This window comes from Nilaparvata lugens, chromosome 3 (genome assembly GCF_014356525.2).
Source record: "Nilaparvata lugens isolate BPH chromosome 3, ASM1435652v1, whole genome shotgun sequence".
Lineage (NCBI taxonomy): Eukaryota > Metazoa > Arthropoda > Insecta > Hemiptera > Delphacidae > Nilaparvata > Nilaparvata lugens.
The window spans coordinates 91,909,501-91,935,643 of record NC_052506.1 but is presented as its reverse complement, the minus strand read 5'-3'; the positions used below and the strand labels follow the sequence as shown (position 1 = coordinate 91,935,643).

At 32.2% G+C, this 26,143-nt stretch overlaps 1 protein-coding gene across 4 annotated transcripts in view; it reads left to right on the top strand.

The window, feature by feature from the left end:
* The window catches only part of LOC111046219 (EH domain-binding protein 1), a 47,319-nt gene extending 23,350 nt beyond the window's left edge, over positions 1–23,969 (top strand). For 2 of the 4 annotated variants that reach the window (XM_039425045.1, XM_039425046.1), the window contains 11 exons: positions 1,363–1,446; positions 4,164–4,280; positions 9,008–9,107; positions 12,436–12,539; positions 13,136–13,255; positions 15,759–15,882; positions 16,601–16,703; positions 17,650–17,723; positions 18,775–18,889; positions 20,135–20,255; positions 20,897–23,969. In XM_039425045.1, coding sequence (XP_039280979.1) covers positions 1,363–1,446; positions 4,164–4,280; positions 9,008–9,107; positions 12,436–12,539; positions 13,136–13,255; positions 15,759–15,882; positions 16,601–16,703; positions 17,650–17,723; positions 18,775–18,889; positions 20,135–20,216 — 1,023 coding nt within the window. In that variant the 3' untranslated portion in view covers positions 20,217–20,255; positions 20,897–23,969. The remainder of the gene's footprint in view (positions 1–1,362; positions 1,447–4,163; positions 4,281–9,007; positions 9,108–12,435; positions 12,540–13,135; positions 13,256–15,758; positions 15,883–16,600; positions 16,704–17,649; positions 17,724–18,774; positions 18,890–20,134; positions 20,256–20,896) is intronic. The other 2 variants (XM_039425047.1, XM_039425048.1) reach the window with 1 other exon arrangement.
* The last annotated feature ends 2,174 nt before the right edge of the window (positions 23,970–26,143 follow it).

Below are 26,143 nucleotides of genomic sequence, written 5' to 3'. Positions count from 1 at the left end.
GTCCAGAACTTGAAACAGCTTAATTTTAAACCCTCGACTGGGGTAGGTTTTAAATTTAAGTTCTAGACTGAGCTAACACAATTCAGTTATTGTTTTGGAGTAGATGAAAAGCCAAATAGATGTCATGGAATACCTAAATTATTTGGATTAGTCCATCTAAATTCATAATTTATAGTTTGCAAGTTTATTTTGGAATAAAATTGTATCAGAATTATATGTAAAAAACTAACCTTATTTTACGACTGGCATAACCTGAAAATGTTCAAGAAAAATAATACAAAGATTGCCTTGGAATATTATATTCCAATCTGAATGATATTAATCAATGTCATATTCAACATAATAATAATAATAATAATAATAATAATAATAATAATATAACAATAATAAATTATTATTATTCCATTTTTTTTTTCAAAACAAATACGTTTTAAACTCAATAGCCTAATGAAATTTTTATTCCAAAATCATTGGTTAGGATCAATGAAATGTTTATTCATTCATCTTTCAAAAGGTTAGGTTCTGCTTTGAATTATAGGCCTACAAAGAAATCAAAACGTATTTTCACAAAATAATTTGGAGGGCTAATTTGAACTATCCCGCTGCAATCAGCTGTTTTCGTTTTGCTATAATGCCAACAATACAACAGCAAAATGTGAATTTTTTATTGTTTATTGCGTTAAAGCCCTGGACTCAAATAAGTCGAAAACTCAATAGACTCCGGAGTTTAGAAGATAAAATTGTAACTCAAAAAGTCGATTTAGACCCAAGCGCTTATTTAAGTCCTGGACTCTGTAAGTCCAGAACTTATAGATCCCGAGCTCGGAAACCGGCCCTAAATCTTAATACTTCAAATTTGTTAATTTAAAATGTTTCTCATAGAGATGTATGGAATAGTAAATATTCACTTTCTTGGTAAGGGCTACTCGTATCATTTATGTGAAAATTAAAAAATCGAAGTATCCTTTTTCAACATTTAAACTTGATTTTATTCCTCATATCGAGTTCAAAACATTTAAATTTTATCTCTTACTCACTTGAAAATGATATAATATGTCGAAAAATGTTGTGAGAAATAAAATAAAGTTGAAAAAATGGTACAGTTTTTCATTTCTACAGGGATAGTAAATGTTTGGGTCATCATCAATCAGTACAACATTCAGCAATTTTTAACCTAATTGATCAAACATGCTTAGTTTGTGCGGTGTAAGTTTAAATAAAATTGAAATAGATTTGAACGAAGCATGAATTGAAGTGCATCATTTACATTTTGTTATAAACTTTCGAATTAAATACTATAAATACTTTCAACTATACTCTGGAATTAAATAATAATTTTTCACTCGGTATTCAATTTTTTAGGGACTAATCAACTCAAGCAGGGAAAGTTCCGAGAGCCGATGGTCCACTGGTCTCCCGAATTCCTTGAACTCTAATCAACAGCAGGTAAACTACTTTGATCATGTTCATTTGAAGCGTGGTTTTGCCGTTTTCATGATTTTTTAGTAGACACTTTATTTGAAATTTATTTGTACCAAAACTTTTTTTTGATTGATTTAATTCTACATTCACCTTGATAGCGAGCCCTTATGAGTCTGGTAGACCAAAACACAATCTTGATGTTTCAATTTCATTCGCTTCCCACGAAAACATTTCTATTTTGCTCATCGAATTTCTCATCCGATTTTACTCTCTTAGTTATTTCTTATTCACATAATCAGAATGCTTCTTTACAATTGAAATCTGAGAAACAATGATTGTGCATCTTGATTATATATTTGGTCCTTTACCCTTAACTTTATAAGCTATTGTGCACAGACTACTTAGCTAGTACACATTTCGTGTAAGATATCATTCTTGTAAAAATCCAGCTACCAAATGATCACTCTCCATTTCAATCATGACATTCTGCACTTTTTACTCTGTGCTTTTGTCCACAGTGATTTGTCTTGAAGCATTTCTTATGAATATCTCACATAATTCATGCTCATTTCATAAATTCATTTTCTATTGAATTTTTTTATTTGCTATCCAGCTTCAAATAATAATATATTGTACTGGCCAATTTTCTGCCAAAGTCACTGCAGATTGGGGTACGATTATGATTTAAAATAGAATTCCATTTTTTATGAATATGATTAGCCTATATTATTCAAAAGCATGTCTTCTAAAGAAAATTGGATTTCATTGATGATTTCGGAATATTTAGGATTCTATTAGTTTGAAATAGTCAATTACCTTTTTAATGGGGCTATTTTATTGGGTTGGATATTTGGGGTTATCTTAAGTATGATATTGTTGGATATAAGTTGGTATTGTTAATTTGTGAGAATGAATAACTAATTGGTGAGATTCATAGAATGTGTAATAAGTTGTAAAGTTAACTAATTAACTATGATAACAATTTATAATGGGGGAATCGCTTGGCTTGAGAGGTATACATTTTTTCAGTCTAATTTTACGTCATGAGTTTTCACCGTCGTTGACAGTTTCAATTTTTAAACAATGGGTACCCTCTGATTGTGAAAATGCATGTCAAATAAATCGGCTACATTACACATTCAATAACCGAACTATTTAGACTCACAGTCTGTGTACTCACAATTCATGTCTGTGTGTACATTTTCAAATTGAGAATCGATATTCCAGTCCTATTTTATTATATGAGAATCAAAGTTATTATTCATTAGTTATTATTCTTCATCGTCCAATCATATCCACATTTGTCGATTTTTGAGATTAACTCTTCAGGATGTTTACGACAAAACGCTGCTATGATAATAATATAACCTCTTGTAATTTCCTCGCTTTTCTTAGAAATAACTGACTTTTGAGAAACTATTGTTCCATAAATATGGAGACATTATAAAGCTAATTACACATTCCACACACACTTTGCCGGTTGGACTGACCAAACGGGACTCCAAAAGGTGTATGTTTCATATGTTTCATGAGTATGTAGCCTACGAAATGAGGTAATTTGTGTATGCTTTTTGAGTTTATATCCTACCAAATGGGTACTTAAACGGTATTTATCATCACATGTTCGTCTATTATTGTACAAAAATGAAAGAGAGACAGAGTAAAAAAAACAACAACAAAAATCAGGTGTATTAATAATTTATGAATGTAAATTAACGGCAATTCCCTTATAAATAGACAAATTAGCTTTACGCTGCCTCTATCGCTGTAAATCCTTTACAATCTTATTGGAGCTTCAAACGCCTCTGGCCTTGAAATTTTAATAGTATAATTTATTCAGATGTACAGCATTCAATCGTACTTGAAAAAATTGTATGTGTGTTGAAGATGAATATACCTCCTCCGATTACCTCTCCAGTCTCCACTTACGACGGGACTTCTCTACCTATATACATTTGCATTATTTTTGTAGATACACTAGTTATGAAATCGATTAGACAAGAACATTGTTTTTAAACTCCTCTTGAAACTTTATCTGTCTTCCATTCTTCTTCAAGTCTATACCTTACTTTAACTTTGAAGCCGTATTTTATATACAATTTTTGAAGTTCTGACATTGTTATGAATATTTGATTTTTTGATTTCGATTCCAAACTAGCTTAATATATTTGATTTAAATTCTCAACATGAAAATTGTATAGCTCATTTTTTTATTCTAAAGAAGCGATACGCTCCTATTTTTGTTGATAGTCTCTCTGTATTGTATTGCTCAGTACGTCTCAGCTAAAATTTTTTACCTGGTAACATACAGACAAAATTAGATTGATACGATAGAGAGACCAAAAAAATAAGTTATTCATTATCGGTGTTTGTTCACGGGCCTCAGGTCTCTACAACCGAATGTAAGTTTTGAAGTAGGCCTATACAATAAATCATATTATAGCCAGACACTTTCTATTAGTTAGTTATAGATTTTTATCTTACATTATTATCAACTCACACATTTTTCTCTTACATTTTACATCATTCTTGCTCTGTATCTCTATTCATGCAATTCAATAGAATGTTTTGACCTTTCCTATGTCATGCCTGGAGATGAATGTAAAATAATTGATCAGTTTGATCAGCTGCTGTGTATTATACTTATATAGAAAGCTAGCAAAACTAGACGAGCTCAATTGTATAGTGAAGTCTAGAGTTTTGTGACTGACTGCTGTAGTGTTGATTGCATGGTGTGCTAGCGTTTGCTGAATCGTCATGATGAGCTGAAAGAGCGAGCGAGACAGCTGCTGGAGCAAGCGCGACGGGAAGTCAAGTCCTCTGCCAGCGCCACTGCTAACCTTCACTCGCCCACTAAGGTTTGTACTCATTCACCAATATCATCATTCATTCTACAAATACCAACAACTACTTAAATCGCTGTAAACTTTGCGTAAATTATTCTCTTTGTACTATATCATAGAGGAAAGTTAGCATAAGGTATAGGTTGAGTTAGGTTATACTTAGGTATAGGTAGTTTGTTCCAAATTTCAAGCCAATTTTTACTTTCCTTGCCTTGCCCTATTACCATAGGTAAGGAAAGTATTGCTTTCCGAAAAATATTAAGGCACCCCAATTTCTATATTTCTATATGTTTCAAGGTCTCCTGAGTCCAAAAAAGTGTTTTTTGGTATTGGTCTGTATTTGTGTGTGTGTGTGTATGAGTGTATGTGCGTATATCTCATCTCCCAATTAACAGAATGACTTGAAATTTGGAACTTAAGGTCCTTACAATATAAGGATCCGACACGAACAATTTCGATCAAATTGAATTCAAGATGACGGCTAAAATGTCGAAAATGTTGTCAAAAAAAGGGTTTTCGCGATTTTCTCGAAAACGGCTCCAACGATTTCGATAGAATTTATACCTAATATAGTCATTGATAAGCTGCCACAAGTCCCATATCTGTAAAAATTTCAGGAGCTCCGCCCCATCTATACAAAGTTTGATTTTAGATTTCCAATTATCAGGTCTCACATATAATTTCAACGAAACATTTTGAGTGGAAAAGATTGAGCATGAAAATCTCTTCAATTAATGTTCAGAAACATTTTCACCTAAAATTGAAAATAAGCTTGAAATTTGAGAAAATGTGATATTCGATTGCAAACTGTTGGCAACTGTTGATTCTATTAAATCATTCACTATGAAGAGATAGCAGATCTCGTGTGTATCCAGCGTTATTGTCCTGTCACCATCTGGCTCAGATCTTTGATCTCAGATGCGCGTGAACACTAGAGTGTTCTCTAGCGAGCTCCGCCCCATCCATGCAAAGTTAGATTCTAGATTCCCAATCATCAGGATTCAGATACAATGTAAACAAAAAAAATCAAGAGGAAAAGATTGAGCATGAAAATCTCTACAATTAATGTTCAGTAACATTTTCACCTAAAATTGGAAATAAGCTCGAAGTTCGAGAAAATGTGATTATTCAATTGCAAAGTGTTGGCAACTATTGATTCTATTAAATCATTCACTATGAAGAGATAGCAGACCTCGTGTGTCTCCAGCGTTATTGTCCTGTCACCATCTGGCTCAGATCTTTGAATAGTAGATTTGAGATGCGCGGGAACACTAGCGTCAGGTGATCAATTTTCATAACGACAAGGAAAGTTGTGTGAGTGCGCCACACCAGATTTTTTGAAAACCAAAGCCGTTTACTGTCGACTACTTTCTATTAATAGCCTACTGTTTTGACCAGGTGAGAGTGTTAGATTGGCCACTAACGGTTGAACGAGCATGCACATACACGACTTACATTGTTTTGTCATTACAGCTGTGATCATAGCGAAACGCTTCGAGCAAAATGCTTTGAGGTTAGGTTTTTGTATTTCCAATTTATGTTGTTTATTTTTTCTTCGCTGCTCTATAAAATATTTAAATTATTATTTTTCTATCATTATAAATTGTAATTTTCCAGTGGTTTATTCATTGTTATTGGGTTTTTATTGTTTATTTTATGTTAGAAGCCTCTCACCGAGTTAATGTATGTGAATGCACGTTCAACTGTTAGTGGCCAGCCTAAGAACGGCACACTATGAGAGACTACCAGCGTCACATATCTTCACGAACAAAAGATTTTTGTGTTTTGTCTAGAACAAGTTTTTCTGTTTGCTACGTTGACTATCGGCTTGAGTTAATATTGAAATTTGAAACACTAACACTCTATACCATGAGATATTTTTATGCTATATTTTCTCTATGACTATATTGTATATTGTTTAATATATGTCATTTCATTGAAGCATTTGCGTATGTAATATCGCCTACTGAGCTCATCAGAATGTCCCACAGTAAAGTCCAACGCACACAGCAGCAGACAGAGTTATACGGACAGACGGAGGAAAAATCAAACGTCTGCACGCATACGTGAGCAGATATACGCAGACAGAAGCACGTCTGTGCAACATTCGATAACCAGGGGAGGGATTTCTGCATACGTCCGTATATTGCTGTGTGCGCCGGCCTTAAATTTGTATTCCACCAAAGTTATTATAGTTATCTAAGTTGTTCATATTTATATGCTGTGAAAACATTGCTTGGTGTAAAACTGTGCGTTATTTACTATGCGATATAGCCTGATATTTATGTGCAATAACGGTTCAATTTAGTATGAAATTGGTGAGCGATATGTTGAATTTAGGACCTTTCCATATAATTATTGATCAGTGGTATTATATAGGTTTGCTTTGTTCTTCCAAACTTAGATTCTCACGATCTAGGGCTTCAAAACAAGCAGAAGAAAATGAAAAGTTGATCTTTACTCATGAAAGCAATTAAACGTTTTCTTACATGAATTTCATGATCCTCTTGATTCCGTTCCACAGGAATTAAACTTTTATGGTCACAATTTTCTTCAATAGTTAAGCTCTATGGTGTCCCACTCACTTCATCTTTTCATCTATCTCATTCAGTGTTCTGAACATGAGTACGGGGTGAACCAACATTTTGAGCTTCAATGATACAACACAAAGCTAATGTGTTCTACGTTCATTCTAACTAATTTTCCTTGGCCTTCACTGGTGAGTGTTTTATCAGAGCACTTGCCAAATAATAAGAACACATAGAAGTCGATTCAACCACATTCTACGATTTTTCTGTAGTAAATTGAAGGCACTATTTTTCTCCTATTTCGCTCTTAGAATAATGAGCTAGAAGAATGTAATTTTATTTAAATTAATACAATTATTTCAAGTGAAATATTCGTACAGTTGTGAACCCTGTTTTCCTTGCACTCAAAGGAAAACTAATATTGCCATTAAATAATGATTTTGATTGTTACAGATTTCTGATAATAAATTTAATTTAGCGTTAGAAAATGTATCGTTAGCTGAACTAATCGTTGTGGTAGACGAGCCTCAACATATCTTCTGTGCCATTAGATAGTATTTATCATCCAATCATAAAAATGATATATTTCTATCATTAATCTCAATTTTTTAAATACATATTTTGTACTATTATTAAATTATATCCACACTGCTTTCATCAACTTTTTGATCATATTCTGGTATATTATTCACCCTTTTAACGCAACTTTAGAAAGCAGCTTGTTCTATTTGCATAAACATCCGTTCACATTCTAAAATAATTATACTTACTTCTCAGTTAAGAGTGTAAGTTCAGGATTTAAATTGAATTAACCAACTTGGAGATTGTAAGTAATAAAGTTAATGAATTTCTGAAATAATTCAACAACACACTGCATGTTCTAAACCCTAGAATTACTTGGGACTATTAATTTACTTTTTATATCAACCTTTTATTCAAAACTACATTTTGCAATGCATATAGCATGTTATAAGGTTCTGAATGCAGTTACTATCATTCTTTTAATAGTCCATGGGCAGATAACGTTTACACACATTCATCACACTTGAAATAATTTTCTAATGTTCATTCATAGTTTTTCAACATTTGTTCAACTCTGTAGATTTATCATCTAGTTGTATAGTTGATTTTTAGCAGCACAATAATAAATTGAAACTTTTTGTTGCTCTCAGAAAAAATTGCATATTCGTATCCAAAACTAGTAACATTATTGTAATTATCGAAATCTCTTGTATTCAATATTAAAAAATCATGAGACTAACCTAGGGTAACATAAATAATAATCACGTACAAATAGCATCTGAGTAGTCAATTAGTTGAAAAGTTTTTAATATCACAAAAACCAAAAATAAAACATTTTTCATAAAAGTATTCAAATGAGTATTACATTTAGAATATTTGATTTATCAAGAATATATCAGAAAGAATTTTTCAAGATTATGTCAAGGAATTCAAGAGATCAATTCAGTAGTGCACAGGTTACTATTTTTATCCTCTTTTCTGTCACAACCGGTTTCAGGTACTCATCCCATTATCAAGTGCCCAAAAAATTCGACTTTCTGCTACTTTCAAGTACCCCAAGAATAAATAATCACTATTATTTTCAATACTTTACTCAAAAATATATTGATATATATGAAACTGAAAATATACCTCATGTACAAAACTATTATAGTCAGGTCCACGTTATAATGCTAGTCTTTAATTAGCAATGGTATTGCTTTCCTTGTCTATCATTCAACAAAGCGGATAGCGCTATCTCTTTCTCGCTTTGCTCAGTTGCCAGATCGTCTTCTAACAATGTAGAATTAATAATTAAATATCAAAATATTCCATCTTAATTATGAAAATTCATTATGAAGTTATTGAAAAATATAATTTCTTGCTTAATAAAATAAAGTTGCTCATTTTAAACGAGAATAAACAGTTGATATTACATCAATAAACCTGTATCAGCTACCGTCTATAGAAGGCATTGACAAAACAGAGTATCAGCAACGTTTTTCTGCTATCTTTCTCCACTGCCCTTATAACGTGGACCTGACTATACTACTATGTTCATAGTATTTACGTTCGATGTTTTACAATTGATCAGTGCAAGGTTAGTGTGCGCTTGTTTGATTTGATTTTTTCATACTGATTTTTTGATATTGTTGGATTTGATTTTTCCAAAGGGATTCTGTTGATTGATGTTGATGTTGTGTTGTTTAACAGGTGGAAGAAGAGCGACAGGCTCAGCTGCGTGAGAGAGCGAGAAAGCTGATTGCTGAGGCGCGCATGGGAGTCGTCACTTCTCCCACTCAAACTTCACCCTGTAAGCATTCCTTTATTCTCTTTATTCTCCTCATCACATTATTAGTGTTAAAGTATTTGATCCATATCTTCTACAAAATAAATAGAATAAGAAATATAGATATTACCAAAGAGAAACAATAGCGTAAGTAGATATCCCATGGTATAGGGAATTTATGTTAAACTTTTACTGTTATCTCAAGCCGATTACTGTCGATTATTGTCAATTTTTACTGTTTTGTTGGGGTGATAGTGTATGAACGGCACAATTTGAGAGACTACCAGCGTCACATAGCTGCATAGGAAAGAACTATGTGAACTATCGGCTTGGGATAACAGTAAAACTTGCGACATAAACGCCATATATCATGGGATATCTATGCTATCGTTTCTCTATGATATTACTAGGAAAATTTATTTCTCATATGCACATTCATTACTCCAATATATTATAGAGGTGTGGGGTGCTGCTTTCGATTCTCATGTAAAAAAGCTTTGTATCTTAAAAAAGCATAAATGATAAGAACGGCCCTGGGAAGACCACGAATTTACTCAACTAGAGAAATTTTCCTAGAATTAAAGGTTTCAACTCTAAGACAGACTTACATTAAAAGTGTAATTCTGTACTTGAATAAAAATAACAATTTATTTACGACCCACACAACTCCCTACAACATTCGAGCAAATAACACAAATAGATTTAACATACACTTCACAAAACTCACTATATGCAGACATCTACTTCCGTACTATTGTAATTACTTAATCAACAAAATACCAATAGGCTTTGTTTACAGACCGAATCGTTGCTCTCAGATATACAGAGTTGGGTTGATCGGAACATTTTCTTTAGGCTGACTTAGGCCTGAAAACTACGTTTTATTTCAGTTGGACGACCGTTACCATGTCTCCGAATTCGCTTTTTTGTCATATTCATAATGATCGAATAGCTTGGATCTTCATCATCTCATTTGTTGCCTTTCTCAATACCGAGAAATCTTTTGTCACCATTCATTGCCATCTAACAATCTCTCACATCTGCATCTATTGCTGATTTTCTTCCTTCTTCTTTCGTTTTCCTTTTCTTTTAATCTATTAAGCGTTAGGATAGGACTTAGAATCCTTACTGATAGGATTTTTCTTTGGTATTATTATTATCATTCATATATAAATATATATATATTATACTTATTATTATTATTTTATTATAGGCTACTTCTTGTACTTTTACTTATTCCCCACACATAGATCCGTTTTTTGGGAAAATATTCACAAATTTGTTTTTAGATATGTTGTCTATGTAAATGTATCTTGTGTTTTGTATTGTGAATTGTGAATTGAATAAATTATTGTCAGATTCTCACATATCAGTATTAGTGAGAATAGTCAGTATCATATCAGTATCAGTCTCTTATTGGGTGAGAATATAATTCCCATAAGTTATAATGGGACTATTCATACTCGCTAAACTTCACCCACTCAAATCTCACCTTGTAAGTTTCCCTCTTTTCCGCTCACATTAAAGACAGATTCCCACATAATTATCAGCATCAGGGAACGTATTCTATACAGTGAGAATATCATTGCTATACAGGCTAATGGGACTATTTAATAGTCGCTAAGCAGGGCTGAGTGGGAATAGTCCCATTCAAACTCGTGGGAATTCACTGATATGTGGGAATCTGCCTCAACCCGTTCATATCATGTGCTACAGAGAGATTTACTCCAAACTAGTAGGATTAGTTTAATGGGAAACAGAAATAACGATAAAAATCAAGTACCCTTTTTTTTAAATTGTTTAATAACAATATTTTTCAATCACTTGATAATGGCGTCATAGCCGAAACATGTTATGAGTAAACAATTCTAAAAACGGGTTCTTAGATTTTTATTTTTATTTCTATTCAAGAGTAGCCCTAACGAAAAAAGACAATTTAATGGGAAGCATAAATTTATTTTATTTACAAGAAATGCTGTTAGTTTGTAAGTGAGTCTGCCTATTATGGAAAATGTATCCTCTAAAAACTTTTGTAGAAATCATAGAGTACAACTTATAATTTCAATAATAATTAATTTGTGCAGGTCATAGGCTATACATGGTCAGCATTGACAATAGTTATACAGGTTACAAGGTTGTATGATAAACAGGACAGGTTCGGTTGCATAAACATTTTATGAAATTAAACCGTGATTGATTGCTGATTGAAGACGTCTTTCGCTTCTCTCATTAGTTCATTTAGAATTTAATTATGATAAAACTTTTATAGACTTCTGTGCAGATCAGGTAAAAAAATTAACATAAACATATTAAAAACAATATTCATAAAAAAGGTTAAAATAAACAAAAGTGCATTAGTGGAAACTGTTGATTCCAATAAGGTTTTTGAAATTAAAAGTGGTAAAGTAAGATAAAAATAAATGGAAGCTGGATCTATTCAACCACTAATATCCACTCATTTATATGCTTAAACTCCCAGAAATAAAGTGATTACAAAACACTTACAATGAAATGTTTTGTATGTGAAGCTCAGAATTCAACAATTTATTGGGTCAAGATACACTTGTTAACTGGAATTTAATGTGACAGAAGAAATTTGCGGAAAACTTCTTCACCACTTTTGAATAAGACATTTAATTTCAATTAGTTAATATTCAATGCAAGACTTTCTCAACTGATTATTGTAAATGATTATTTTATTGGCACTATTTATCTGTATATATGAAAATGTATGTTTGTGTGTTAGTTAGTTTGTTTGTTCCCTATAGACTTGAAAACTACTTGACAGAGCGGCATGAAACTTTGAGTAAATATTGGGGATTGTTTCTGACCAGAAATTTTTATAGGGGGGCTAATAATTATTATATATTAATCCATTTTACAGACCTGTTTTGAAATTTTCAGCCGAGCGGCTAACGTAGAACGGGAAGATCATGTTGTGATAATATGATTTAGCATCCAAACACATCACTCTGTGATAAAATTGTTTACTGGTATTAAAGCGGTAGTTTTAAGCACATAGAAAGTCCGTATTGAGATGTAAATGAAAATATTGATTGCAGATAAAATTCATGAATCACCAAATAAAGTTAAGTGTGACATGAGATACATTGACTTTTTGGCGGTACGAAGTTCGCCGGGCAATCTAGTATTGTATAAATGCAATGATGAATAACGTTGATCAATCATTAACCAATATGGAATTTCCTCTTTTCTTCAAGAAATGAATTGTTCATTATGTTTAAACCTATGAAAATGGTTTGTAATCACTTTGTTTCTGGGAGTATAATATCCAAGTTGCCTATAGCAATAATTCTCTTATGAAATTGTTTTACCTTTGCATTTGTTTCAGATGGAGACAACACCCCGGTAGACGGACAAACTCCGGATGGAGTCGACGAGCAGAACAACACATTCAATCGCAATTCACCCTCCCGCACACTACCAACACCCAAGGTAAAACCTCACACATCTAATTCATACACATAATACACATAAGTTTTCCCAATAATGATAATAATATCATATAATGTTTCAAGCACAAAACGGTTCCAATTCAACCTATCAATCGAATAACAACATGAAAATAATTATCAATTCATGAGTTATAAAACTGGCATCCCAGTGTTTTTTCATCTGAAATCTCATAATCATCTTTCTCATAGTTCTTGTTAACTTAATTCAGAACAATGCTTGACTTTCTGTGTTGTTGTGGTAAATATCCATATTGAATGAAAACAATGTTTAATAACGATTGATAAAGGTTAATCAATCGAAAATAGTATCCCAAATGGGTTCAATAAATTACTGATTTTGACGATATCCAGTTCTTTCCATATAATACTTGACCGTACTCCATTTCATAATTTTATGCACTTTTTGATGTGCACTTTTTGATTACTCCATAAAATTTACTTGTACTCTATAAAATTATTGTAGGCAAGAAGACGACTCCATAAAATGTATGTAACTTATTTGAATTAAGTTTTATTCTTTTATCCATGTAGGTTCTCCATATACTCAGTATTATTGTGGAATAATTTCTATTGCAGAATGAGAAAAATGGAAATATATCGTGGGCGAGCGAAGAGAACAGTCCACGCCACAAGAAAGCTTCGTCACCTCTACACTCTTTCAAACCGCTCATGGATCGCATCTCTCCAGATAACGATGTAAGTCGATCTTAGCTCTTACTTTTCTCTCAAAAAAGGATCATTTTTTTGTCAACCATGAATTATTCAATCAAACTAGAATACAAAACAATTTAAATATTATTCATCTCACTATACAGAGTGAGTCATATGTATAGGAACCCTTCAATAAATTGGAGACTGTTGTGGATATAATACTGTAACTATCAGGATAAGTTATTGGTCAAATACTCTACCTTTTGACATACAACTGAATTTCAACCCCTCATAAGGGGGTGACTTAGGGGTTGTAACTCGAATATTTTAAATGTAAACACCCATTGTGTGCTACATCATTTTAAAGGCCTTCTAAAAAAAATCTTGTGTGGTACACTCACACAACTTTCCTTGCTCATATTTGAAACTACGATCAGACTTCTGTCAGTATATGTGTATATATAATTGTTTTCAGAGTACTTTTTCTTTGTGTGAATTGTAAAATTCGATTATTTTTTTTCAGTCGTCATTTTTTTAAAGTCGTCAAAACAGTTGTTCTACAGATGAAATATCTCGACCATGTGTTCTTTTTATGAACTGCGCTACCTTCCTACCTCATGCACGAGAAGGAGGTTACTAAGTCCATTTCCCAAGGATGGGGTGGACCCTCCATTGGTTTCCCAGAAAGGAGACTTATGCCAGTTGATAGAGCTGATAAATAACTATACAGGGTATGAATTTAAAAAAAAAGTTGGTCGAGTTATTTTTGAGAAAATCGTGAAAAACGGTTTTTTTAGTCACTATCCGCCATTTTTCTCAAGAATATTACGGAGCTCATGGAATTTTCCCAGAAATGAGACTCATGCCAGTTGATAGTGCTTATGAATATCTATCTATGGTATGGATTTGAAGAAAATCGTTAGAGCCGTTTTCGAGAAAACCGTGAAAAACATGGATTTTTAGTCATTATCCGCCATTTTTCTCAAGAATATTACGGATCTACTGAAATTTTCCCAGAGATGAGACTTATGCCAGTTGATAGGGCTTATAAATAGCTATCCATGGTATAAATTTTAAAAAAATCGTTAGAGCCGTTTTCGAGAAAAACGTGAAAAACATGGTTTTTTAGTAATTATCCGCCATTTTTTCCGCCATCTTGGATTGAATTTTATTGAATTTCTTTTTGTCGGATCCTCAAGGTATAAGGACCTTAAGTTTAAAATTTCAAGTCAATCGGTTAATTAGGAATGGAGTTATCGTGTTCACAGACATACACACATACACACACACATATACACACACACACACACACACACACACAACACACACACACACACCACACACACACACACCACACACACACACACACACACATACACACACACACACACACAACACACACACACACACACACACACACACACACACACACACACACACACACACACACACACACACACACACACACACACACACACACATACACACACACACACACATACACACACACACACATACACACACACAGACCAACACCCAAAAATCATGTTTTTGGACTCAAGGGACCTTGAAACGTATAGAAAACATGAAATTAGGGTACCTTAAATTTTTTTGGAAAGCAATACTTTCCTTACCTATGGTAATAGGGCAAGGAAAGTAACAAGAAATATGGCATCGATAAAAATGTTCTATGATACTTGTATCCAAAATGGCGGCTGATTGAAGTTTTAGATTTTAATGAAATGAGGGGTTGTAACTGAAATATTTTGAATGTAAACACCCATTGTTTGATAATTTTAAAGGCCTTTTCAAAACGAGAAAGATGACATAAATTAAAATTTCTATGATACTTGCATCCAATATGATTCAAGTTTTAGTTTTTAAAGAAATAATTGATAAAGTTCAATCAGCCGCCATTTTGGATACAAGAATCATAGAACATTTTTGTCGATGCCATCTTTCTTGTTTTTAGAAGGCCTTTAAAATGATGTAGCACACAATGGGTGTTTACATTTAAAATATTCGAGTTACAACCCCTAAGTCACCCCCTTATGAGGGGTTGAAATTCAGTTGTATGTCAAAAGGTAGAGTGTTTGACCATTAACTTATCCTGATAGTTACAGTATTATATCCACAACAGCCTCCAATTTATTGAAGGGTTCCCATATGACTCACTCTGTTTATGCTATCTACTCCAGCTTGGTCGCTGGATTCTTACCTGTCAGTATCAGTTTACGTGTCAGGTACAGTGAAAATATTAATCCTCTGAGTTATAATTGGACTATTCATACTCGCTAGGTCGGGCTGAGTGAGAATAGTCCTATTAGAGTGTATTAGTTTATTAGTCCCAATAAACACATGAGAATAATATCTTCACTGTTGAACGGACACGCACACTGACACTGATTTGTAGTATCCAGCTTTATAATACGAAATCAGTTCGATTTTACAGTATAAAATAGAAAAGAATTATTTCCTTTTTGCCAGTCCATTTACTAATATGAAATGCCAGTATAATCAACAACTAATAATTGTGTTTCATTTAAAGGCCAATGAGCTGAAGGATGTCAACTACATTCAAAATGAACTGGAAGCTTTAGAAAGAGAACAGAAACAAATTGACAAAAGAGCAGCAGTACTTGAAAAAGAATTGCGGAAAGTTATGGAAGTTGGTAAGTTCAAAATATTTTTCAAAAACTATTGAAAAACTGACCTAGAAACTTGATTATTGAATTCAACTCAATCAAGTGAAATCCACTTCAAGATTCAGAGCTATCTATATAAATTATGTCAAATGATAATAAAGTTAGCAAACCGCATGTCTGCTGTCTTGTACTCATTTTTTTCGAATACAAGAAGTCACTACATAACCAAAATACTTTCGTAATACACCTGGATATAACAGGATACTAATATTTACCAATTTATTATATTCATGATATTATTGCTATTAGTAAGTCTCTTATACTATAGTGAGGTTCACGTTATAATGGCAATGAAGAAAGAGAAAAACGTTGCCAAATCTCTCCATTTTGCCACTGACTGTACACAGCTGTTACTCAATTCATCCCATTAAATTTAATCTAATAATAATTATCATTTCCTTGATAAAATAATCAATTTAATGTCAAATAAATCTTGATTCAAAAATTTGCTCTCATAACTGAGATCAGATTTTTATTTTTATACAAATCTGAAATGGCGGCTAATTTAAAAATCTGTTATACAACGATCTGAATCTCAAAACAACAGACATTGAGTTATTTGGTAGGTATTCTATTCCAATTTATTTTTAAAATACAGTAATAGAAAAATATTAATCCAATTAAAAAATAAGTAATTTCAATGGATTAATTCTGAAATAACTTTCAATTTTTTTCATTATTCGAGGTGGTAATGAACGAGAACGAGAAGAAGAATTGATGGTGATGTGGTTCACATTGGTGAATAAGAAGAATGCTCTACTTCGACGCCAAATGCAACTCAACATCCTGTAAGCTCAAATAGACAATCTTATTATTCATTAAATTTATGCACTTAGTACTCATATAGTTATATTATTAGCAGCTAGAAAGGTTTATTACTCCAAATAATAATGATAATTCACTCTTACATTCTGTCTCCAACTCCTTATTTACTGCAATGGAAATTGAAATACTTTTGAATATAAATATGAGTACCCTTTTTAAATTATTTACTTGATAATGGCATTAGTAGCCGAAACATGTGACGAAATAATTTAAAAAGCGTACTCAGGTTTATATTTTTATTTATATTGATTACAATATATACTGAAAATAATGGATTATCAATGATTAGATCCACCCTTTGCATTCTATGGTTTTCCAATTCCATTAAAGATTCTAGGAACACTGGAAAGCTTGGAAACGCTTCTGAAATACCTGGGCCCTGTTGCAAGAGAAAATACAAGGTACTACCACAGAATACATACAGAATGGAAAGTCGGGTAGGATCCTGACGCCAAAATCCGCCATCTTGAAAGAAAGTCTAGCATTGTAATAGTAGCGGTAATTTTAATTTCCAACAAGATGGCGCAGTCATCTTGTCAAGTCATTAGTCAAGACTGATGTCTTGGTGCACTCAACTCTTGGCGTCACGTAAAATGCATTGGTTGGATTGATACTTTCCATTCTGTATGTATTCTGTGCTACTACTTTTGTAACTTATTATTCTAATAACCAGCTTACTATGAATTATATTATTAGTTTGTATTTTAACTTGTAATAGGCCCCTGATAATTATCCTTTGTCATTGATCGACATCTTTTTATGTGACTGATGTGCTAAATAAATTATCTGTTTGGTTGAAAATTCCTCTTCAATAAGAAGTGGCATCCATATTCATATTATTACTCGAATTGAAACTTTACAAAATGTCATAACATTTCTAAGCTCGAAACTTTTATATGATTTTTTTAGAGAGAAAGAGGATGATTTGGAAAGGAGATTTGAACTTCTAACAAGAGAATTAAGAAGTATTCTCGCAATGGAAGGTAAACTATCCGCTCATTAAACCAAATGTATTATTGACTTCTATACTTATAAACTTATTTTGATTATGCACTTTATCAATGGGTTACATACATTATTGACTTCTTTCAATACTTATAAACTTATTCTGATTATACATTTATCAATGGGTTACATACAATTTGTGTGCCCTGTTTTATCACTTTTCTTTCTCGATTCCGCTGAAAAACTTCAACATTTCCAAACAAGAATTTCTCAGATCGTACTTCAATACTTGATTGATGAATTCCAGATCACCTGCAAGAATGTATCCTTGGTTACCATATTGTACCGGTACTATTTTCTAACCCTGGACTGTTGGATCCATATTTTTCTACCGCTCCCACTGCACAGTAATATTGACAGAATGAGATTTTGAAAATGCATCCGATCTTTATCAACAGCAATTTTAAAAATGAAAGACTTTCCCATTCACTACAACAATTATTGTTTTATTCATGGATAAAATAGTGTTATAATTATTATAAGAGTAAAGTTTGCGGTATTACTTGTATCATAAGAGTTAACTTTAACTGGTAGTATTACAACAATTCTCATATACAGAGTGTTTCAGAAGTAGTGTCGAACAGTCTAGGGTATTGTTCCTGGATGATAGGGTACTACAAATGTCGTATTTCAAGTGTCCAAAACTCAGCGGTTATCCTTACAGATTACAGCTGCCATTTTGTTTTTTCACTTGGGAATGTTTATCTCAAGAACGAAATGTTGTATTAATCTGGAATTTGGCATGAATATTTATGCTATAAAGACTCAACTTGAAAAAATAAAATAAAAAATTAACCGCAGAGTTTAGGAAACTTCAAATACGACATTTGTAGTCACCTATCATCCAGGAACAATACCCTAAAATGTTCGACACTTCCACTTCTGAAACACTCTGTATAACTGAGGAACAATTTTCATTATTTCAAAACATGCATTATGTTGTGTTGTTATGTTTTGTATTTCTAAAATATGCATTGTGCAGTGTTTCTATTCTCGATTGATATTCAGTGATTTTTCTTGTTTTTATAGACTGGCAAAAAACAGATGAGCAGAGGTTGAGAGAGAATTTGCTTCTATCAGAACTCGTGAATATTGTGAATAAACGAGATGAGTTGGTCCATCACCTCGATTCACAAGAAAAGGCGTAAGTGATCTATTTGATTCTCAGTTGAGAACTATTTTTTTCTCAGTGGTAAATTAGGATATCCCTTGATATCTTGTCACTCAATGGTGTAAGATGATATGATTGAATCAAGATTGCATGATAAGTTTTTTTAAAACGTGAGAAAGCAGTGTCTTTAGTTAATATAAGATTGTTTAATATTCTTTTCAAATTCAGTAAAGTTATGAATATCATTTGCTATTAGAAACAACAAATTCTTTAATGTAGTCTTTCAGGAAAAATCGCATAAGCTTCAAACCCCAGGGTCACTCAAATCATCCTAATTTTCTTGCAAATGACATTTTTTTATCATACAAAATTATGAGCACAGTGATGTTTACGTTGAAACTTGAAACCCATCCTTCTCAAAAAAATTTTACTTCAAACTGGGCTCGAAATGCCACAATCACTGTTACTTAGCTTTTCAAAATCTACTATAACAAAACCTAGCAATCAAGTGAGCAGCAAGAGAAAGTAACAGTTGCAAGGCATTATTCAAAACATAATATTTATAAATAATAGATTTCTCATCAACAAAATACGAATCTGTACAGTACTTGAATAGGCAGGCATTGATGAAAGAAACAATCGTAACTTTCTGTGATTTGTATGGCATCATTATTCTACAACTAAGTGTATTTTGTATACTTTTCACTAAACTAAATCAAATCATTTATCGTCACACAACATTAAAATGCTACAGCAACGGCATTAATAACACAGAAAACGTCAGTTTAAAAATCTATTACAAAGAAATCGTCAACTTTATATAAACATTCATTGACCAGTACTTTTTTAAATATTTACAGTAACTATTAAAGCTCATTCTGTTGATATTTTCAGGCAAAGCGTTATAAAGTTTTATTGACATGTATTGCCAGTTTTTTGAGAACTTGTAAATTGACAATACTCGATTCTTATATTACTCCTATTTCTAGTGTTATGTTAGTGAATACTAGAGTTAAAATCATATTCATTTTCAGTTTTCTTCACTGAAGTCAAGCATGATAATACATACAAAGATGGCAGTGTTAATAGTACCAACTATAGTTGGTATTCATGTATCTGGTTGTGCTCTTTAGTCAAAAGTTGCCTTGATATTGATTACTCAGAATCGTTTAAATTAATAAAGTTTCTGTATCACAATCGACATCTATCTACGTAAACCTAGAAATTATAAATGGATGTATGTACTTTATATATGTTTATAATATAAATGTTTTGTAGGATTGAGGATGACGATAAAATCGAGGAGGATCTCAGTCGTGCTGGAATTCCTCAGCGTCCCAATAACTGCGTCATACAGTGAACATCAAAACAAAAGCACGTGCTTCATTTTTGGAAACAGGTAAAAACAAGAATTATATGAAGTGTCGATTCCAATTTGTATACCAGATTTTAATGTTTTAACATATAATGTATAAAACATGAAAACCGTATGTTCATACATCGCAGTTCAGAATGAATCAAGAAACCATCCTTTTTGTTTACCTGGTCTCCATCATCTTTTTTAGTAAGAAACGTTATGCTTCTAAGTAATGTGTTTTTTAGACTCACGCAATTGGTTTAAATATTGAAATATAAAGTTGAAATATTTTCTGAAATTTGAGAAAGCAATTGCCCTGCTGCTCTGCTAAATTATTTACATACTTCATCCAATGAAATCTTTTCAATTACATTCTATGTAAACTGTAGCCATTTGTTACAAACAGAATGCATGATTTGACTGTTTTACATTAATCTTGAATTGATGTCGCGACTGTTAGGCTCACATCACACTTAGAAGAGACTCGACTCTAGTCGAGTGGATGTATTTTCAAATGGTTACACTCAGACTAGTTGATTCTAGTCTCTGCGACGTCACCATTTGAAAACACATGCTCTCAACTAGAGTCGAGTCTCTTCTCGACCGGAGTCGCGTAAGTGTAAGTTGAGCCTGAGAGTACACTCTTCACAAAATCCAATTTCAAAACTATTTTTCCATCGCAGATGCCGAAGATCACTGCCTGAATATGAGGAGAAGTATGGAGTATAGAAGGAGTATTCTAGACCTATATCGGAATCCAAAGAAGACCAATCGAGCCTAAAACTCCGCTCCAGTTATTCAACATTGGTTAGGTAGTGGTGTGCTCTCAAAGTACTGGTAAAATTAAATATGGTACTCTAAATAGAAATACTGAATTAGTCCAACAACAATCTGACAGTTTTAATTAGATATATCTACTTAGTAGATGGATCTCTATTCTTTAGAATTTGAAACTATCTTGCAATTCTCATTGTAAGAATTACACTTGAATTTCAATGATAAGAATCGTTATTCTATGATAATTATCTAATACTATAGATGCTTATTCCATTTGAAATACAAGAACTTGAGCAATCAAATTCCTGTGATTTTTTAAAACGTATCAATATGAGGCAATTCTGCTGTACAGTCAGTTTTATTTGAAAGCTTTAAATTTCGTGATTTATGAATTTATTATTACTTCTTTGGAAAAGTGAAAATTCAAAGTCAACCATCATATTAAAAGTTGAGTTTTTGGAAGATTGCTCTTCTAAAACCATTATGGAGTTTTTTTTATAAAAAACTATAAACTTTGGAAACTGAGTTTGCCCTCTTTATTTCTGTCTACTTTCTTTATCTTACCTTCGCGGATAAATTTGTACATAGTTAATTATTACTCGCTGTTACCTTTTCATTATGATGCACATAAAATCTCATGTTTTTGTTGTTACTTCCACAATTTATTGGAGTGTTTATTGAATAAGTATGATCATTGTGTTGTCAACAGTCACCGTATCGTCGTCTGCAATATGTTGCTCAGTGAATTGTGCTTTAATGTATTATTATTTATTTCTATTTATTCCGTCATAATTTATTTGATTTTTTTGTAATAGAAGTGTGGGAAGTCAATGATTTTTTTTCTTGTTCTGTGAATCGGTCGTGATGTATGATTATTGTTTTTTTGTGAAGCAATAAGCAATAAAAACTCAAGATTATATGCTCCAGACCCTCTATCCGCAAAATATTGCATCAGCTAACATGTCCTTGTTAGTTAGGTAATAAATATCATAAAATTGTTGTTATTCTATAGTTATCAAATTGTTATTTTAAGCTTGGTCATTATTTAAATCAAAAATATTTTTTTCTTCTGACACTTATAAAAACGTTTAGGAAATCAACTTTGATTTACCAACTTTTGTTTATCCAGTTGGTGCTAATCAATTACAACAGCAACAGTTACAGAATTGGCAATCACGACACTCCCATTTTATGCGATTATATTCTTTTTCGACTAGATAAATAACTCTTATCAAAACTATCGCTGTAAATAAATCATAAAAATAGTTCGGAATTCTATGATGCTCTGGTTTCAGAGATGATTCTTTTATATGTTGTCTGTCTTATGTTTATATTTGCCTGACTTTACAAAGTTTGTAGCAGTGTCGTCTTGTATTTGTTCATTTCTAGTTTTTGTATAAAATAATTATCTCTTAACCAATTTTCAAGACTTAATCAAGCCTGTTGTGACTTATAATTTTAAAATAATAGTTAATATTTTATAGCATTAAGATTTGAAACTATGGTATTGTCAGGCATTTACATAAACCTTTTAAATTGATCTAATTTAATGAAACTCGTGATAATTTAAATCAAATCATGACATATTTTTAGTCATTATTGCTACCATCTTTAGATTTTTTAAACCATCAATAATAAATAATATGTGTTATATACATTTTAATATGAGAATTTAAAAAGGGAATCGTCTTTGATTGAAATAAATTTTAAATACGTAATTTGGATCGAATTGCACATTACGTCTTCATTGTTTCATGAAATGTGGTGCCATTCATTTTTCTTATTCGTGTTCTGCTTGTTATTTATGTAAATTTATCATAGACTATGTATCATAGAGTAGTATTTTGTAATTCACTTTTTATAATTGATAGAGTTTTTATTTGTTACCAAATAATGATAATAATACTTTCATACGCATATGAATTAGTAAGTATTCCACATTCACAATGTGAGTAGTTTACATATTGATGTTTTAACTCACCAGTGTCCAGTCAAGGATTTAGATTTACGTTAGAAATTCTTCATTGCAGCTGGAAGATTGTGTTTTTTCAGAAAGTTTACAGCGGAAATGAAAAATGCACACTGCTATCAATTGCACACTATAAATCATCGTTAAAAACGTATTACTTGTGAATTTGTGTGCTAGATGTTGATGAAAAATCTTTGGTTTAAATTTAAAATATGAAGGATTCACCAAATTTTTATAGTTATCATCTAAATTTGTCATAAACTTGGTATAGTAATGAATATGGTCGAACCCAATCAAAGTTATGTATGATACATTAAAAACGGATTTTTGGTATATTGGATTAAAATATGCTATATTTCTAGCTCCCATTCGATTTCTCAAGTGACCGAGTATAAGATATAAATTGAATCAGGGTAAACCGTATTCTTGAAGGTACATCATCATTATAGTGTAGCCTACCTATTTGGGTGAATTCTCTTAATGCTGTTTCGTGAATAATTAAAATAATCTATATTTATTAAATAAAACACATAAAATGTTAATTCTACATTTAGTCACGGTACAGGTCCATGGTTCCATTGAATTTAAAAATAAACTATTTTAAAGGACTATTTGGAATTTTTAATGATTATATTCATGAATTCAATTAATTTCATTGTTAATAGAGTTTTTATCATAAAATAAAAATAGGAGCAATGTTGTGAAAATGCACCAATTGATGTTTTAAAAAGCTGTAAACTTTCCTGAAAATGTTTCTAAGCAGATAATGTTTGAACTGAATGTCTAAAAAGCTTAAATTCAAGTTATTTTCATGCTTCAAAATGTTTATATTTGCTTGATATTTTTTGTATCTCATGATTGAGGCCTTATTGTGAATAATTATCGTGATAGTATTGGTTATGCTGTTTAGGAAAGTATATGGTTTTTTATTTTGTTCCTAGTATGTTCTAATTTTTATTATTTGTGATAATTATGTCTTAAGAAGGAATAAAAATCATTGCGTTTGAAAATATATTGGTATCATTCATGTTTGACGACACCTATACTTTACTTTCTAGTGAAAGTTTCATATTTTAGATGGGATAAAAACATGGTGTAGCATTGAAGGTAGCTTCAAAATTGAGAGTGTTGAATGTTATGCATAGTAACTGAATGATGTCTCACATAGTTGATGTGAGCCACCATCTAATAACATGCATTAAACACAACACTCAATTGTCAAGCTACCTTCGCCGCTCCACCATGTTGAAACCTATAGGCTCCCACAGGGAGGGGACAACCATTCAAATCCCCTAAGATTTTGAGTTGAAAATAATTCAAAAATAATTTGTAAAAACTCGTATTTAGGGAAGACATTCACATTAGGGTTTAACAAAGAGATTCACCTGCACATGCCACTTGGGCTGGAAAACCTGAGCATGTGTGCCAGGCGTTCGGAGCATTGGCGTAGATAGATGTTTGTCATTGGGGGGGACGTACTGGGGGGTCTGGGGGGTGCCCCTCAGTGAAATTTTTTTGAAAAATGATGGTTTTTGAAGCATATTTCACTTTAAATCCATTTTAAATCATCTTATAAATAACTTTCTAAGTTAATGGTTTCAAGCTTTACTAAATACAAATTATTTACAAAAAAAACAGCATTAGTGTTGTATTGTTTGTTTTGATTACCAACCAAAGCAGGATAGCTAAATAACCATAAAATAGTTATCCTCTCACAAACCATACAAAGCTGTAATTTCTACTTGATAGGTAAAACTGTGTTACAAAGATCAACATAAATTTTCATGAGTAATTACATTTTTCAAAACAAAGTCTTAAATCTTTCTGGTTGTAACTCTTGTAACTGTCCTTGTTTGAAGAGAGTTTCAGATACAAAATACTTAGGTAACAATCGTAACATCATAGACGAACTTCTTAAATGAGATGATACAAAATTCTTGTGCAAAAAATGAACTAATAAAATGTGTTATCATAATAAAAATCTTCAATAAATTTTTCCGGGGGATATAGCCTATACCATAAAATATTGGGGGGGACGCGTCTCCCCCCCCCAGGATCTACGCCCATGGTTCGGAGGCATAATGGACTGTAGGCTACATGTCACTGAACAAGAATTGAAATTCATTTTTTCTTGAAAAATCCTTCATGCAGTGATAATTCAAGTCGACGGTTTGGCATTTCTCTTTATGTTTAAATGTTTATATGTTGCGCATTTACGGTGAAACCCGATAATAGATTTTCATGAAATTTGACAGGTATGTTCCTTTTTAAATTGCGCGTCGACGTATATTCAAGGTTTTTGTAAATTTTGCATTTCAAGGATAATATAAAAGGAAAAAAGGAGCCTCCTTCATATGCCAATATTACAGTAAAAATCATACTATAGAATTATTCATCATGAAACAATCAGCTGTCGAGTGGATTATAAATTGCATGCCATGACGCATGCAATGCAATATCTCAATGTAACTTGGTAAAAAATCAGCAACTGTGTATACTATTAATTGCATGCCTCATTGAATGCAATTTTTATGCACTATTAAATGAACTATTGATTGCGTGCAATAATGCATGCAATTAATAACTAAAATAACGTAGTATTGTCTCTCGAACTTTCTCTGCTTAGAACTCTGGCTGTCCTGTTGCCAGTCTAATCTTGAAGGAGATTAGCTTTTGATGTTATCATTTTTGATACACCAACCCGAACAGCCATTAGTCGTTTTCACAACGATATCTCGCCGACACGACATACAGACAGGATTTACTCTGATGGACAGTATAAGAGGAAGCTGCGGTTTATAACTGCGCGAGGTCTACTGTTCACAACTACTTGTATAATTGATTTAATATTCCTATGTTATACCTTATTTTGTAATGAGATAGGACGTTTTCACACTCACCGATTTTCGGCGTCATTCAAATCATTGTCCTCTGATTGGCTGATTATCAGCTGTTGCTGTTTTTGGGAATTAGTTTAATCTGAGGACAGTTATTTTGATAATCGGCTGACCATTGGTAAGTTGAAAGGCCATTAAAGCGTGGAATTGATGATATAGATCATACAATACAAATAAAATATATCAAATACCCTCTTATTTCATCACAACTCAACTCAATTTTGTGTTGTGATAAAATAAAAGGACTCTTGATATATTTTATTGTGTCGCTTATTTTAGTCGCCCTG